Below are 14,132 nucleotides of genomic sequence, written 5' to 3'. Positions count from 1 at the left end.
AAGGTTTTCTAATCGATTCGGCAATTTCGACAGTGTTGGAGATTATTATAAGGCTTAGTTAAAACGACCGTCAAAACAAATAAATTCCGGACAATTTCACGAGAATTATTTAATATTATACTTAAATTGAATATCACCAAAATTAAATTTGATACCAATGCATTCGGCAGTGCGTAGCCGAATGGTTACGCTGTCCGCTTTGTACGCGGAAGATCATGGGTTCGATTCCCATCTGCTCCAACCTTCCATCGGATGAGGAAGTAAAACGTCGGTCCCGGCCTTGGTTGTTAGAAGGTCGTTAAGTCATTCCCTGCTATAAAGACAAACAACACACCAAACCAAGACTGCTCGATGGCGGCGGTTGGACTCGCAATCCTTGGTTCCTTGGAGTAGAAAGAGGTCTTCGTGCCCAAAGGTACATGACTTTGCAATGAATCGTGCTTGTCAGTGCAATGTCTAATGCAAACAGGAACAGTTTAGATTGGTGAAAGGGGCACAACCAAATAAAATAAACTTTACAATAAAATAAATCATTTTGTTAATTGTATAGTTTTTTATTAATATTGATTTCTCGAAAAAGACCTGACCCGATCACCCACTCCTAGATGAAAACGATTATTAATAAGGCTTTACAAACTATCCTTAACATTTTTTGAAAATATCACAATTCTTACGTAAGGTTGAATTTAAATGTTGTCTTTAAATAAAGATATATTAGAATTGGTCTAAAAATTAATCGAATATTTGAAGAATTTCGATAATGTTGATTCTGAAGTAATTAAAAAAACTACCGATAATCTGTTTAAAAAAATTCATAACTGACTTATTTGATTGGTCGCGTTACCAAATGTTTTCATAAAAACAATTCCTCTCCAATAGAAATGCAACAAAACGATACAAAACAAAGAACCTTCACGTCAGAGCTGAAAATGTCAGGGGTCATGACGCGAAAATCGGCGACGCATACACGAATAGCCGACCGGCACGAGTCAGGCGGCAGGTTAGTTTAATGTTTCTCGCCGCTAATTGCCAATATAAGCAAATAATTATAATTATAACTCGAGACTTTAGCAACCAATTTCAGAGCAGTTCTCTACGGAATCGGTCTTTTTTCTTTAATTTTAATTTTTGTATTTTTTAATCCGGCTGAAACTTTTTTGGTGCCTTCGGTATGCCCAAAGAAGCCATTTTGCATCATTAGTTTGTCCATATAATTTTCCATACAAATTTGGCAGCTGTCCATACAAAAATGATATGTGAAAATTCAAAAATCTGTATCTTTTGAAGGAATTTTTTGATCGATTTGGTGTCTTCGGCAAAGTTGTAGGTATGGATATGGACTACACTGAAAAAAATTGATACACGGTAAAAAAAAATTTGGTGATTTTTAATTTAACTTTTTGTCACTAAAACTTGATTTGCAAAAAAACACTATTTTTAATTTTTTTCATTTTTTGATATGTTTTAGAGGACATAAAATGCCAACTTTTCAGAAATTTCCAGAATGGGCAAAAAATCTTTGACCGAGTTATGATTTTTTGAATCAATACAGATTTTAAAAAAATCGAAATATTGGTCGCAAAAATTTTTCAACTTCATTTTTCGATGTAAAATCGAATTTGCAATCAAAAAGTACTTTAGTGAAATTTTGATAAAGTGTACCGTTTTTAAGTTATAGCCATTTTTAAGTAACTTTTTTGAAAATAGTCGCAGTTTTTCATTTTTTAAAAATAGTGCCCATGTTTGCCCACTTTTGGAAAAAATATTTTTGGAAAGTTGAGAAAATTCTCTATATTTTGCTTTTTCGGACTTTGTTGATACGACCCTTAGTTGCTGAGATATTGCCATGCAAATGTTAAAAAACAGGAAAATTGATGTTTTCTAAGTCTCACCCAAACAACCCACCATTTTCTAATGTCGATATCTCAGCAACTATAGGTCCGATTTTCAATGTTAATATATGAAACATTCGTGAAATTTTCCGATCTTTTCGAAAAAATACTTTCAAAATTTTAAATCAAGTCTAACATTTCAAATGGGCGTAATATTGAATGTTTGGCCTGTTTGAAATGTTAGTCTTGATTTTGAATTTTGAAAGTATTTTTTCGAAAAGATCGGAAAATTTCACAAATGTTTCATATATTAACATTGTGAATCGGACCTATAGTTGCTGAGATATCGACATTAGAAAATAGTGGGTTGTTTGGGTGAGACTTAGAAAACATCAATTTTCATGTTTTTAACCTTTGCATGGCAATATCTCAGCAACTAAGGGTCGTATCAACAAAGTCCGAAGAAGCAAAATATAGAGAATTTTCTCAGCTTTTCAAAATATTTTTTCAATAGTGGGCAAACATGGGCACTATTTTTAAAAATGAAAACTGCGACTATTTTCAAAAAAGTTACCTAAAAGGTTATAACTTGAAAATGGTGCACTTTTTCAAAAATTCACTAAAGTACTTTTTGATTGCAAATTGATTTTACATCGGAAAATAAAGTTGAAAATTTTGCGACCAATATTTCGATTTTTTGAAAAATCTGTATTGATTCAAAAATCATAACTCGGTCAAAGATTTTTGCCCATTCTGGAAATTTCTGAAAAGTTGGCATTTTATGTCCTCTAAAACATATCAAAAATGAAAAAATTAAAAATAGTGTTTTTGCAAATCAAGTTTTAGTGACAAAAGTTAAATTAAAATCACCAAATTTTTTTATCGTGTATCAATTTTTTCAGTGTAGTCCATATTCATACCTACAACTTTGCCGAAGACACCAAATCGATCAAAAATTCCTTCAAAAGATACAGATTTTGAATTTTCACATATCATTTTTGTATGGACAGCTGCCAAATTTGTATGGAAAATTATATGGACAAACTAATGATGCAAAATGGCTTCTTTGGGCATACCGAAGGCACCAAAAAAGTTTCAGCCGGATTAAAAAATACAAAAAAAATCGAATGACCGAAATCTCAGAGAATTGCTCTCAACAAAAAATGTGGGGCAATGCACATAAAGCTAAGAACAAGATTGTCCGTTCGACGCATTGGTGAACGCAGAACGCTGTGCCAGTTCGATTTTTCCATCAACTGTCAGTCGAACAATCTGCAGGGGTTGCTTTGTTCAATGGTCGATGACTGGCAGGCTATGATGACAGGCGCAAAATTTTGCGTCTGCGTTCAGGCCTGACGGACAATCTTGTTCTTACCTTTACAGTCAGATGCTAGCAGTGAACTGACATTTTGGTTTGCTTCATGTGTACGCTGGGTTGGTAACATTATGCAGGCCTGCTTTACGTACACAGAAAAAAATAATGTAAATTTGGAAGCTTTAATTTTGGAAGGTTGAATATTACCTCTTTTATGATGTAATTTTACCTCAATTTAGACTGAAAAAGTGACATTACACCAGAAAAGTGGTAAAATTACACATTTCCAGAGGTAAAATTACACCTTTTTTCTGACATAAAAGATGTACTCCTTCCCAGATGTAATATTACCATGATTTTTTTTTCTGTGTACTACTCCTAGGGTAACGTATATTTTTTCTAGGATACTCTCGAAAATTTCTGCGTAATGTATCTGTTTCCGTGCTGCACGTTTGTTCAACAATGTCGGAATCAGAACCAACATCGCCAGCAAAAGAATCACATTGTGACGACACATAATCGAAGGAATGATTAGAATCGAGATCAGAATCAAAGTCAAAATCGCAGTCAGAATCGAAGGTGGAATCAGAATAACAACAATCTTCTGAGTTCGTATTAGCATCTATAGAAACAAGAATCTTCCAGATATGTTTGCGTTTATGTTGTTTTGCTAGATCAAGGGGAGTTTTGTTATCCGAATCCAGAATATTTTTATCAACACCTTTATCAATTATTTGTTTGATCATTTCCTTTGTCCCCTTCAAGATTGCATAATGTAAAATTGTATCATGCATAGCACTTAAATGAACGTCTGCTCCTTTGTTAAGCAAGAATGTCACATTTTCTGCATCTTTTATTTCTATTGCTCTATAAAGAGGCGTTTCTCCATCCAAATTCTGACTGTTCACGTCAACACCTAGCTGGATAAAATATGCAAGTATAAGTGTTGATGCATATCGGGCAGCAAAATGTAAAATACTATTATTTTGGTAATCTAGTTCATGAACATTAGCTCCTGCATCAATCAGATAACTAAGTAAATTTATATCATTTCTAACCACTGCTTTATGAAGAGGAGTCTCTCCAAATTTGTTTCTTTCGTTTATTTTCAAACCTTTACCAAGCAGATAACCAATAAATTCAGTTGAACCTTGTCGAACGACACGATGTAAAATAGTATTATTGATATTATAAACCGTTTCAGTACTTGCTCCTGCATTAATTAGGAATTTTATGGATTCTTCTCGAATACCTTCATAGCGGAATATTGCGTAATAAAGGGGAGTCTTTCCCTCAGAGTTTGGGAGGTCAAAGTCCACATTTTTCTCAAATAAATATTCGATAAGATCAAGTGATCCCTCTTTTGCAGCATAGTGCAAAACATTATTACCCTGTTTGTCAACTGAATGTATGTTTGCTCCCTTTGAAATAAAGAGTGAAACGACCTCTTTACTACCCTGAAAGGCAGCCAAATGAAGAGGAGTTTGGCCATATTTATTTTGGATGTCAATATCAATGCCGTTGTCGATTATAAATTCAATCAGTTCCCTTGTCCCAAATGGAACCACACAATGTAAAATTGTATCGCCCGTAAATCCAACTTTCTCAAATTGAGCATTTTTTCTGATAAGAAGCTTTATCGTTTCTTCTTGCTTTCCATAAACTGCATAATTTAGAGGAGTTTCATTCAATCTGTTCTTGCTGTTTATATCAACACTTAGCTCTATCAAATATTCTACAATTTTAGTAAATCCAAACTTGGCAGCGTTTCTTAGGGTTACGCATCCTGAATCGACAATGTTTGCCCCTTTGTCTACCAGAACTTTTAAAAGGTCTAGGTCATTTCTCTTTGATGCAATATAAAAAGGAGTCTCATCTTTATTATTCGTGCTATTTAGTTCAGCACCTCTTTGAATAAGATACTCAAATAATTCACTTGATCCGTAGCTTGCAATGTAATGTAAGGTATTATTTCCATAACAATTGTTTAGTTTGATATCCGCTTGTTTTAAAACAAGAAGTTTAATTATTTCGTCTCTTTGTGCTTCTGCTGCGATATGAAGAGGAGTTTGCCCAAAGTCATTTTGAGTGTCGATATTTTGCTTCGAATTCGCAATGATGAACTGAATCATTTCCTTACTTCCACTTTTGGCAGCAACATGTAAAATTGTGTTTGTATATTTATCTATGGATTCTAGGCAAGCACCATTGGAGACCAAAAGTTTGAAGACATCAAACCTATTCCGTTCAGCTGCCAAATGAAGAGGAGTTTTACCATCGTAACTAGATGGCATGTTTACCTGAAAGTTCTTTTCAATAAGGTATTGCACTGTATCAAAAGAACCGTAATTAACAGCACAGAGCAACATATGATTTGTGTTTTGTTCAAATTTTGCTCCGTAACTAGCGAGTAGCTTCATGATGTTTAAATTGTCGATCGTACTAAACAAAGGAGGGTGCTCAAAAGCATCCATTATATTTGGATCACATGGAACATCCAGCAAAAGTTGTAAAGCCTGGTATGCTTTGCAATAAATTGCCCTGTGGATCATTGATGGGTTACTATCACGATCAGGGTCACGAATGGTGTTGTAGTCGTAAAATGTTTGTAGATACTTCAATAAATTACAACAATTTCCTTCACATGCCCAAAAAGCTCCTCGCTTGCCAATCATTCGAACAAACTCTAATCGCTGCATACCTTCTTTGGTAGGTTTTGATTTTTCAAAGTTTTCTGAATTTATCATTTCAAAAATAAAAATGCGAACAACCTCGGCTCGCTTGAGATACGTATTTATTTTGTTCCAACATTTTGATTTTTCCGTTTTGCCAATGTATTCGAAAATGTATCTAGCAACTAAATACTCGCTGTACGATAAATGAGTAAATCTAGCGCAATTATTAACAACTTCAATGATAAGAGTTTCATCTTTATGATTAATAATTTCTTGGCGAATTTCAGTCACTTCCGTTTTAAAATCTTCATCAACAATAAGATCTAGTAGCTTTTTAGGAACCTGATCTTCTAACGCAATCAACTGATAAGAATGTCTCCAGTTTTTCACACTATGTGTACCTGTTCTTGGAATTGTCGATTCAAAAGGAATGTTATTAATTTTAGTATAAGTCTCCCGTAAACTTTTGTTTATGAACGTGTCATAAATATCAACAATCGTTAGGTGATCATCAAATACGGTTTCCATGCCACAATCAGTAGATATTATATCTTTAATAGAATCTAAATAAATATCAGCCAGCATTCTTATCAAAAGCGGCTTGCCAAGAAATTCAAACTGTTTGCTTAAAATTCCTTTGTTAAACTTTGTTAAAAATAGTTTTGAAATTTCTTCAATATTATCAGATAAAACTCCATGTGAAATCCAAAACCTGATAAGAAAATTTTGCTGGTCCTCATCACTTAATGGCAGAACCGACAAAGCTTCAACACTTAAACTTTTTTCCAAATTTTCCTGTACCCTTTGTCTACCACTCACAAACAGCTTCAATTTCTTCTTTTCTAGCAAAATATTCATGGCAGATGTGAAAACATCCATGTTTTCAGGTAACAGTTCATCAAATGCATCCAAAAACAAAATAACTTCTGTATCTTCATTTTTCAAATATTTGTGATTGGCAGTTGAAACATAACTCCCGAAAACCTTAAGGACATCATCAATTGTTTTTAACGTGGCGAGCTCATCTCGAAAGTTATTTAAATAAAGTAAAAAAACAAACTTATTCGTGTACTTCCTTTGAGCATAGTATGCCATATTTTGCCAGAGAGCACTTTTCCCCATACCAGGCTCGGCAATCAAAATGAAACATTGTTGATGCTGAAACTTGGTAAAGAGTTGTTCAATAAATTTGGTTTCACTTATTTCGTCAAATACAATTTGGTTAAATATTTGCTTATTGGACTTATTACCTTTTGAGGAGCATGAAATTCTTCGTTCGATATAATAATTTTCAATCACTTTCAAACTAGCACAAGACCGTTTGTGTTTTTGATCAATTGTTTCATTTAGTTCATTTTCGATTGATTTCATCCATTTCTGAGTATCCTGTTCCGTAATGAGCTTTTTATGTCCACCATTCGTTGCCTCTGGTTCTTTATACCAACATTCAAACAGATTTTCAATTTTCTGTCTGGGAAGCTCTATCTGATTTTGTGTTAACGTACCCAAATCATCAGGTGGTATCCAACCTTTCATCCACACTAGCATTCCCTCATCAATTATGGTCAGCAAATCATCAATTTTGGGTTGTGAAACTGACAATATTAGATCATTGAAAAACTGCTTTACGGTTTCCTGATCCGCAACTGGCGGCAAGTATTTTTGTCGAGATTCGCCGGCAAAAATTTTATCCATGTGTGTTTTAGCAATCTTTGACCCCCCTTTAAATTTATGCTTTAGTAGATCAAACAGCTTTCTAGTTTTACGATTGCTATCCTCTTCAAATAATGTATCAATAAGAGTGACTTCCTCACCAGCTAATCTAAAAAATCTTCTTAAAGGTGTTCTATAATCAAGAATAATTTCGCTTAGTCTTCCATTTGAAACTACACTGTCAATTGCATTAAACAGTTCTTTAAATTTTGTACTGGTAGTTTCAGACAATGAAATTATTTTTTTCGAATTCGGTATCAATTGATTATGTGAGCTATCCTTCCAAAAATCTAAAATTGTATCTACAGGTACGTTTTCACAACTACCGATCAACGTTTTACTAACTCCTCTTGTGGTAAAAATAACGAATCTCTTTTTCCTTCCTTCATATGGGTTCATGAAATCCTGAATCTTACAATACGATTCCAAATACTTTAACAATGAAAAATCACCATCATCAGTTTTGTCGAGCATAGCAGCGGTCACATTTTCGTTATTTTGGCAATGTTTTACCTGAATAAATAGCCATTCGTCAGAGTCCTTGAGATAAAAAACCACATCATCAAATTTCTCGGCAGCGGTCATTTCAAACGCTAATTTGAAGATTCTATTTTTGAAAAAGGCTTTCTGCGCGAGATGTATTGCCAACAGTCGCTGATATCGGAAGCCATCGCTGCTGTTGACGTTGAACTTGAAATCTACCAGCTCTTTTTTAACCTTTGAGGATGTCATGGTTTTATTGGTAAAACACTGAAAAAGACGAGATTAAGGGTATAACTGGGGTGAAACGAGACTGTAGTATGAACAAGAACAGCAATTTTTAGAGAGCTCGAAAGCTTAAAATTAGGATGTGGATGACATTTTATGATTTAAAGTTAGTTTTATAGGTGAGCAATTCTCTGAGATTTCGGTCATTCGATTTTTTTTTTGTATTTTTTAATCCGGCTGAAACTTTTTTGGTGCCTTCGGTATGCCCAAAGAAGCCATTTTGCATCATTAGTTTGTCCATATAATTTTCCATACAAATTTGGCAGCTGTCCTTACAAAAATGATATGTGAAAATTCAAAAATCTGTATCTTTTGAAGAAATTTTTTGATCGATTTGGTGTCTTCGGCAAAGTTGTAGGTATGGATATGGACTACACTGAAAAAAAATGATACACGGTAAAAAAAAAATTTGTGATTTTTAATTTAACTTTTTGTCACTAAAATTTGATTTGCAAAAAAAACACTATTTTTATTTTTTTTTTTATTTTTTGGTATGTTTTAGAGGACATAAAATGCCAACTTTTCAGAAATTTCCAGAATGGGCAAAAAATCTTTGACCGAGTTATGATTTTTTGAATCAATACAGATTTTTTCAAAAAATCGAAATATTGGTCGCAAAAAATTTTCAACTTCATTTTTCGATGTAAAATCAAATTTGCAATCAAAAAGTACTTTAGTGAATTTTTGATAAAGTGCACCGTTTTCAAGTTATAACCATTTTTAGGTAACTTTTTTGAAAATAGTCTCAGTTTTCCATTTTTTAAAATTGGTGCCCATAATTGCCCACCTTTGAAAAAAATATTTTTGAAAAGCTGAGAATATTCTCTATATTTTGCATTATTGAACTTTGTTGTTACGACCCATAGTTGCTGAGATATTGCCATGCAAAGGCTAAAAAACAGGAAAATTGATGTTTTCTAAGTCTCACCCAAACTGCCCGCCGTTTTCTAATGTCGATATCTCAGCAACTATAAATCCGATTTACAATGTTAAAACATGAAACATTCGTGAAATTTTCCGATCTCTTCGAAAAAAATATTTTCAAAAATTTTAAATCAAGGCTAACATTTTAAATGGGCGTAATATTGAATGATGGGCCCGTTTGAAATGTTAGTCTTGATTTTAAATTTTTTTAATTTTTTTTTCGAAGAGATCGGAAAATTTCACGAATGTTTCATGTTTTAATATTCAGCAATTCCATTTGAAAAGAGCCTAAACCAAAAAAAAAGTTCTCCGATCGGGCTCAAAATTTTTCTGGGGGTTCCTTGGCCAAAATAATTAGACCCGTATTTTTTTGTTTGGCCATTAGGGTGGCCTACATCGTGCTAGGGTGGTTCAAAAAATGGCAATTTTCGTCATTTTTCGCAAAAACCACTTTTTCTAAAAATCATATCTCCGCGCCATTTCATCCGATTTTAGCTGTCTTAGACGCAAAGAAAGGTGATGAGTTTGGCTATTTGGGAAAAATAGTAAAAGTTCCAAAAATCTAGCTTAACCATTGAAAAGTCGTATGAAAACTTAAAATGGCGTTTTGACCGTGTCTGGACCAAAGAGCCTATGTCTGAAAATATTTTATCGGATTCCTCGGAAAATTTCACATAACATATCAAAAAATTGGCGATGTCGAACCGTACGTTTTGGAGATACGATTTTTGAAAATAAAAACTGCGTTTTCGACGCGCCACGCGCAAAACGGGAAAATGACGAAATCGGCAAAAATCAACTTTTTCACTAAAACTGCGATAACTTTAAAATTTCAGCGATGACCTATACATGTCTGGGTACCAAAATTTTCGTAATTGAGAGACGCAACTTTTGGTACCATAACATCTATAGGTCATCGCTGAAATTTTAAAGTTATCGCAGTTTTATTGGAAAAAGTTTATTTTTTGCCGATTTCGTCATTTTCCCGTTTTTGCGCGTGGCGCGTCGAAAAACGCAGTTTTCAAAAATCATATCTCGAAACGTACGGTTCGACATCGCCAATTTTGATATGTTATGTGAAATTTTCCGAGGAATCCGATAAAATATTTTCGAACATAGGCTCTTGGTCCAGACACGGTCAAACGCCATTTTAAGTTTTCATACGACTTTTCAATAGTTAAGCTAGATTTTTGAACTTTACTATTTTTCCCAAATAGCCAAACTCATCACCTTTCTTTGCGTCTAAGACAGCTAAAATCGGATGAAATGGCGCGAGATATGATTTTAGAAAAGTGGTTTTTGCGAAAATGACGAAATTGCCATTTTTGAACCACCTAGCACGATGTAGGCCACCCTAATGGCCAAACAAAAAAATACGGGTCTAATTATTTTGGCCAAGGAACCCCCAGAAAAATTTTGAGCCCGATCGGAGAACTTTTTTTTTGGTTTAGGCTCTTTTCAAATGGAATTGCTGATTGTTAATTGGATTTATATTTGCTGAGATATCGACATTAGAAAACGGCGGGCAGTTTGGGTGAGACTTAGAAAACATCAATTTTCCTGTTTTTTTAGCCTTTGCATGGCAATATCTCAGCAACTATGGGTCGTAACAACAAAGTTCAATAATGCAAAATATAGAGAATATTCTCAGCTCTTCAAAAATATTTTTTTCAAAGGTGAGCAAACATGGGCACCAATTTGAAAAAATTAAAAACTGAGACTATTTTCAAAAAAGTTACCTAAAAATGGTTATAACTTGAAAACGGTGCACATTATCAAAAATTCACTAAAGTACTTTTTGATTGCAAATTTGATTTTACATCGAAAAATGAAGTTGAAAAATTTTTGCGACCAATATTTCGATTTTTTGAAAAAATCTTTATTGATTCGAAAAATCATAACTCGGTCAAAGATTTTTTGCCCATTCTGGAAATTTCTGAAAAGTTGGCATTTTATGTCCTCTAAAACATACCAAAAAATAAAAAAAAAATAAAAATAGTGTTTTTTGCAAATCAAATTTTAGTGACAAAAAGTTAAATTAAAAATCACCAAAGTTTTTTTTTACCGTGTATCATTTTTTTTCAGTGTAGTCCATATCCATACCTACAACTTTGCCGAAGACACCAAATCGATCAAAAAAATTCCTTCAAAAGATACAGATTTTTGAATTTTCACATATCATTTTTGTATGGACAGCTGCCAAATTTGTATGGAAAATTATATGGACAAACTAATGATGCAAAATGGCTTCTTTGGGCATACCGAAGGCACCAAAAAAGTTTCAGCCGAATTAAAAAATACAAAAAATAAAATTAAAGAAAAAGACCGATTCCGTAGAGAACTGCTCAGGTAACTGATTGCTATAACATAGATGTTTTGTGCCAGAAAAAGTATGGCCCATCAAAACACGACTCCGAAAAAATCACTTTCCGTTACAAAATCGTATAGAAAGTTAGCTTGGGCTGCCCGAGTTTCCATCTGGTCGAGCACATATTCGGAAATAAGGAAGTAACTGGAGCTGGCCTGTAAAGGAGATCGAAGTAAGCTACGCTCAGAGAAGGACGACAAACATTTTCGCTGTCGTTTTTATCTTTACCGATAATCATATATCCCAAAATTTTGTTTCCGGTGATTTCGGTACTGGTATTGGTTGCTGTGGATAGGTAGTAGATCTAGCGGAAGATTTTGATTGAAACCATTTGAATGTTCGAATTCAAAAGTCAACGTGCATAGAGCAACGGCCAATGACGGTTCAGTGTGCATGCCAAGAACCTGAGCAGCTTACAATTGGCAGGGGAACCACGGAACCCATCAACGGGAAAACCTTCAACGTAATCGCTCAAGATCTGAAGAACTTGTGACAACTTCAAAATTTTGTGTTCTTTTCCGGTTTTCATCACGGTCAGCATTCACCAGCAGCAACAGTTACAGAAAATGGACGAAGCTGAAACTTGACATAATCGGAAAACAGAAGTTCGAAGGCTGGAATGGATCGGGATTTGAAGATGTCTTATTTGACGAGCCCGTTCTTTTTTTTAACACAAAAAACTCTATCATCTATTCATACTCACAAAACAATCAAGACAACTACGCCAACCTTATTAAATACACGGTAGGGTGTTCACTTGGTCGTTCGCTGTGAGTACCTTTAGTGACATGATGGGAGCAAGGGCGTCTATACGAAGAGTCCCTACACCCGCTACTGAAGCCCTACATAACTGGAGCTGGCCTGTAAGAAATAATTCTGGCTGAAAGTGGACCACTATTCAGGCAAGGTATTCGAAAATAAATTGAAATGCATTTTCAGGTTAAAATTTAGGTTTTGTTTAAGTTTTGCAAAGTTATTAGCATTTTCGAAAGTGTGACCATTCAAATGTATTAGTTTGTTTTTAACAAACTTTACCAAACAAACATGATTTTTATAATAGCTTGATGTGGGCTATCGAAAAAGTGGTCCATTTTTAGCGAAATAATATTTGAATTTAAGATCAATTTAGGAACAACATTTGAAAGGGGCGGTACGACATTGCTCTTACGGCCTTTCATTACACAAGTTTTAATGGGACGAAAGCTCGTAAGAGCAATGTCGTACCGCCCCTTTCAAATGTTGCTCCAAAATTTACTTATATGAAACCACATACAATGCTACTCGTTCAAAGTCCACAGGATACAGCTAAACTTTTTTTCACGTGTATTCGTACAAAATGCTTAAAAAACATTGCAAAAATGTAACGTTATTCCAAAGAAATCACAAATTACTAATCGACACCTTCGCGTAAACCAAAAGATTTTTATATATTTTTGCTTTTGTTTATTAACTTTTTTTGTAGGATCAATTGATGGAAAATGCTTGTTTTAATCTTACCAGGTCATTTCTGGTATGTGAATTTTTTTTTGGATATACATGCTATGTATTCGTTCAAAGAAACCAAGTACAGCTTCATTGAACCTCCCTCTTTTAGATTGCGTTCAAGCAGGCTAGGCCATCTTAGAATTGAACCATAGCATTTGAACCCGATTTTTTTCTGTTTAAAACTTTACATAAACTAGCACATACCAATTTATTCTACGTACCTTATGAATTTTTGGTGGCCAATTCACTTCTTCAACACGTTATCACTGGTTTGCCACAAGATAAGCAGGGCAAGTGTTCGCAAAAAAAAAACTGCATAAAATGAAATAAAAACATAAGCAATACATTTTGAATCTTTGCATTGAAAAACTTACTTTTTTTCTTTGATTGAACTTACTTAACCACTCAATCCAATTGAAAATTCGTAAAAGAGAAAAAAAAATCAAATGAAATAGCCTTCCCAAGGAATCTCGATCTCGATTTCGTCTCACTCAGTCTACTCGTTGACTCTGACTCAAGCTGCTTACGTGTGTCACTCTTGGAATCAGAAACATACATACAGGAAATGTAAAAAGGGTTGATAACGCCACGAAATTGACAAACAAAAGTTTACGATTCAGTTCCTATTTTTGTAACGATCAAAAAAACTATGTTCATACAGTTTATTTATGTGTTCAAAGAGAAATCTGTGGTAATAGAAAAAAACAATGATTTAGTCCTTCAAATCATAAATTGTTGCAAAATGTGTCAATTGAATGTCAAATAGAGCGCGGAGCAACCAATGGTCGATGTCCAACTGACATCCAAATCAACGGCCAATTTATTAATATGTTATGTGAAATTTTCCGAGAAAAAAATATTTTCAGACATATGCTCTTTGGTCCAGACACGGTCAAAAAGTCATCTTGAGTTTTCATACGACTTTTTCAAATGTTAAGCTAGGTTTTTAGAACTGTTTACTATTTTTCTCAAATAATCTTTCTTTTGCGTCTAAGTCAGCTAAAATTGGATGAAATGGCGCGGAGATAGAATTTTTGATAAAACTGTTTTTT

General features: G+C 34.0%; 1 protein-coding gene across 2 annotated transcripts; it reads right to left on the bottom strand.

The window, feature by feature from the left end:
• Window positions 1–3,205: 3,205 nt before the first annotated feature.
• Window positions 3,206–13,384, bottom strand: LOC6031481. 2 transcript variants are annotated; one of them, XM_038257655.1, is made up of 3 exons: window positions 13,302–13,384; window positions 3,521–8,285; window positions 3,206–3,299 (listed from the first exon to the last, which is right to left on the bottom strand). In XM_038257655.1, exons 2-3 carry the CDS (start codon window positions 8,265–8,267, stop codon window positions 3,292–3,294), a joined length of 4,755 nt encoding a protein of 1,584 aa, XP_038113583.1. In that variant the 5' UTR covers window positions 8,268–8,285; window positions 13,302–13,384; the 3' UTR covers window positions 3,206–3,291. The 2 variants fall into 2 exon arrangements, with proteins under 2 accessions (XP_038113583.1, XP_038113584.1); XM_038257656.1 differs by lacking the exon at window positions 13,302–13,384 and having other exon boundaries at window positions 3,521–8,481.
• Window positions 13,385–14,132: the final 748 nt, after the last annotated feature.

Source organism: Culex quinquefasciatus, chromosome 2 (genome assembly GCF_015732765.1).
Source record: "Culex quinquefasciatus strain JHB chromosome 2, VPISU_Cqui_1.0_pri_paternal, whole genome shotgun sequence".
Lineage (NCBI taxonomy): Eukaryota > Metazoa > Arthropoda > Insecta > Diptera > Culicidae > Culex > Culex quinquefasciatus.
The sequence above is the reverse complement of the archived record's forward strand: the minus strand, read 5'-3'. Positions and strand labels throughout refer to the sequence as shown.

Bases quoted from the DNA above. Each gene is read 5' to 3' on its own strand.
- LOC6031481 (XM_038257655.1), bottom strand. From the start codon at position 8,267: ATGACATCCTCAAAGGTTAAAAAAGAGCTGGTAGATTTCAAGTTCAAC.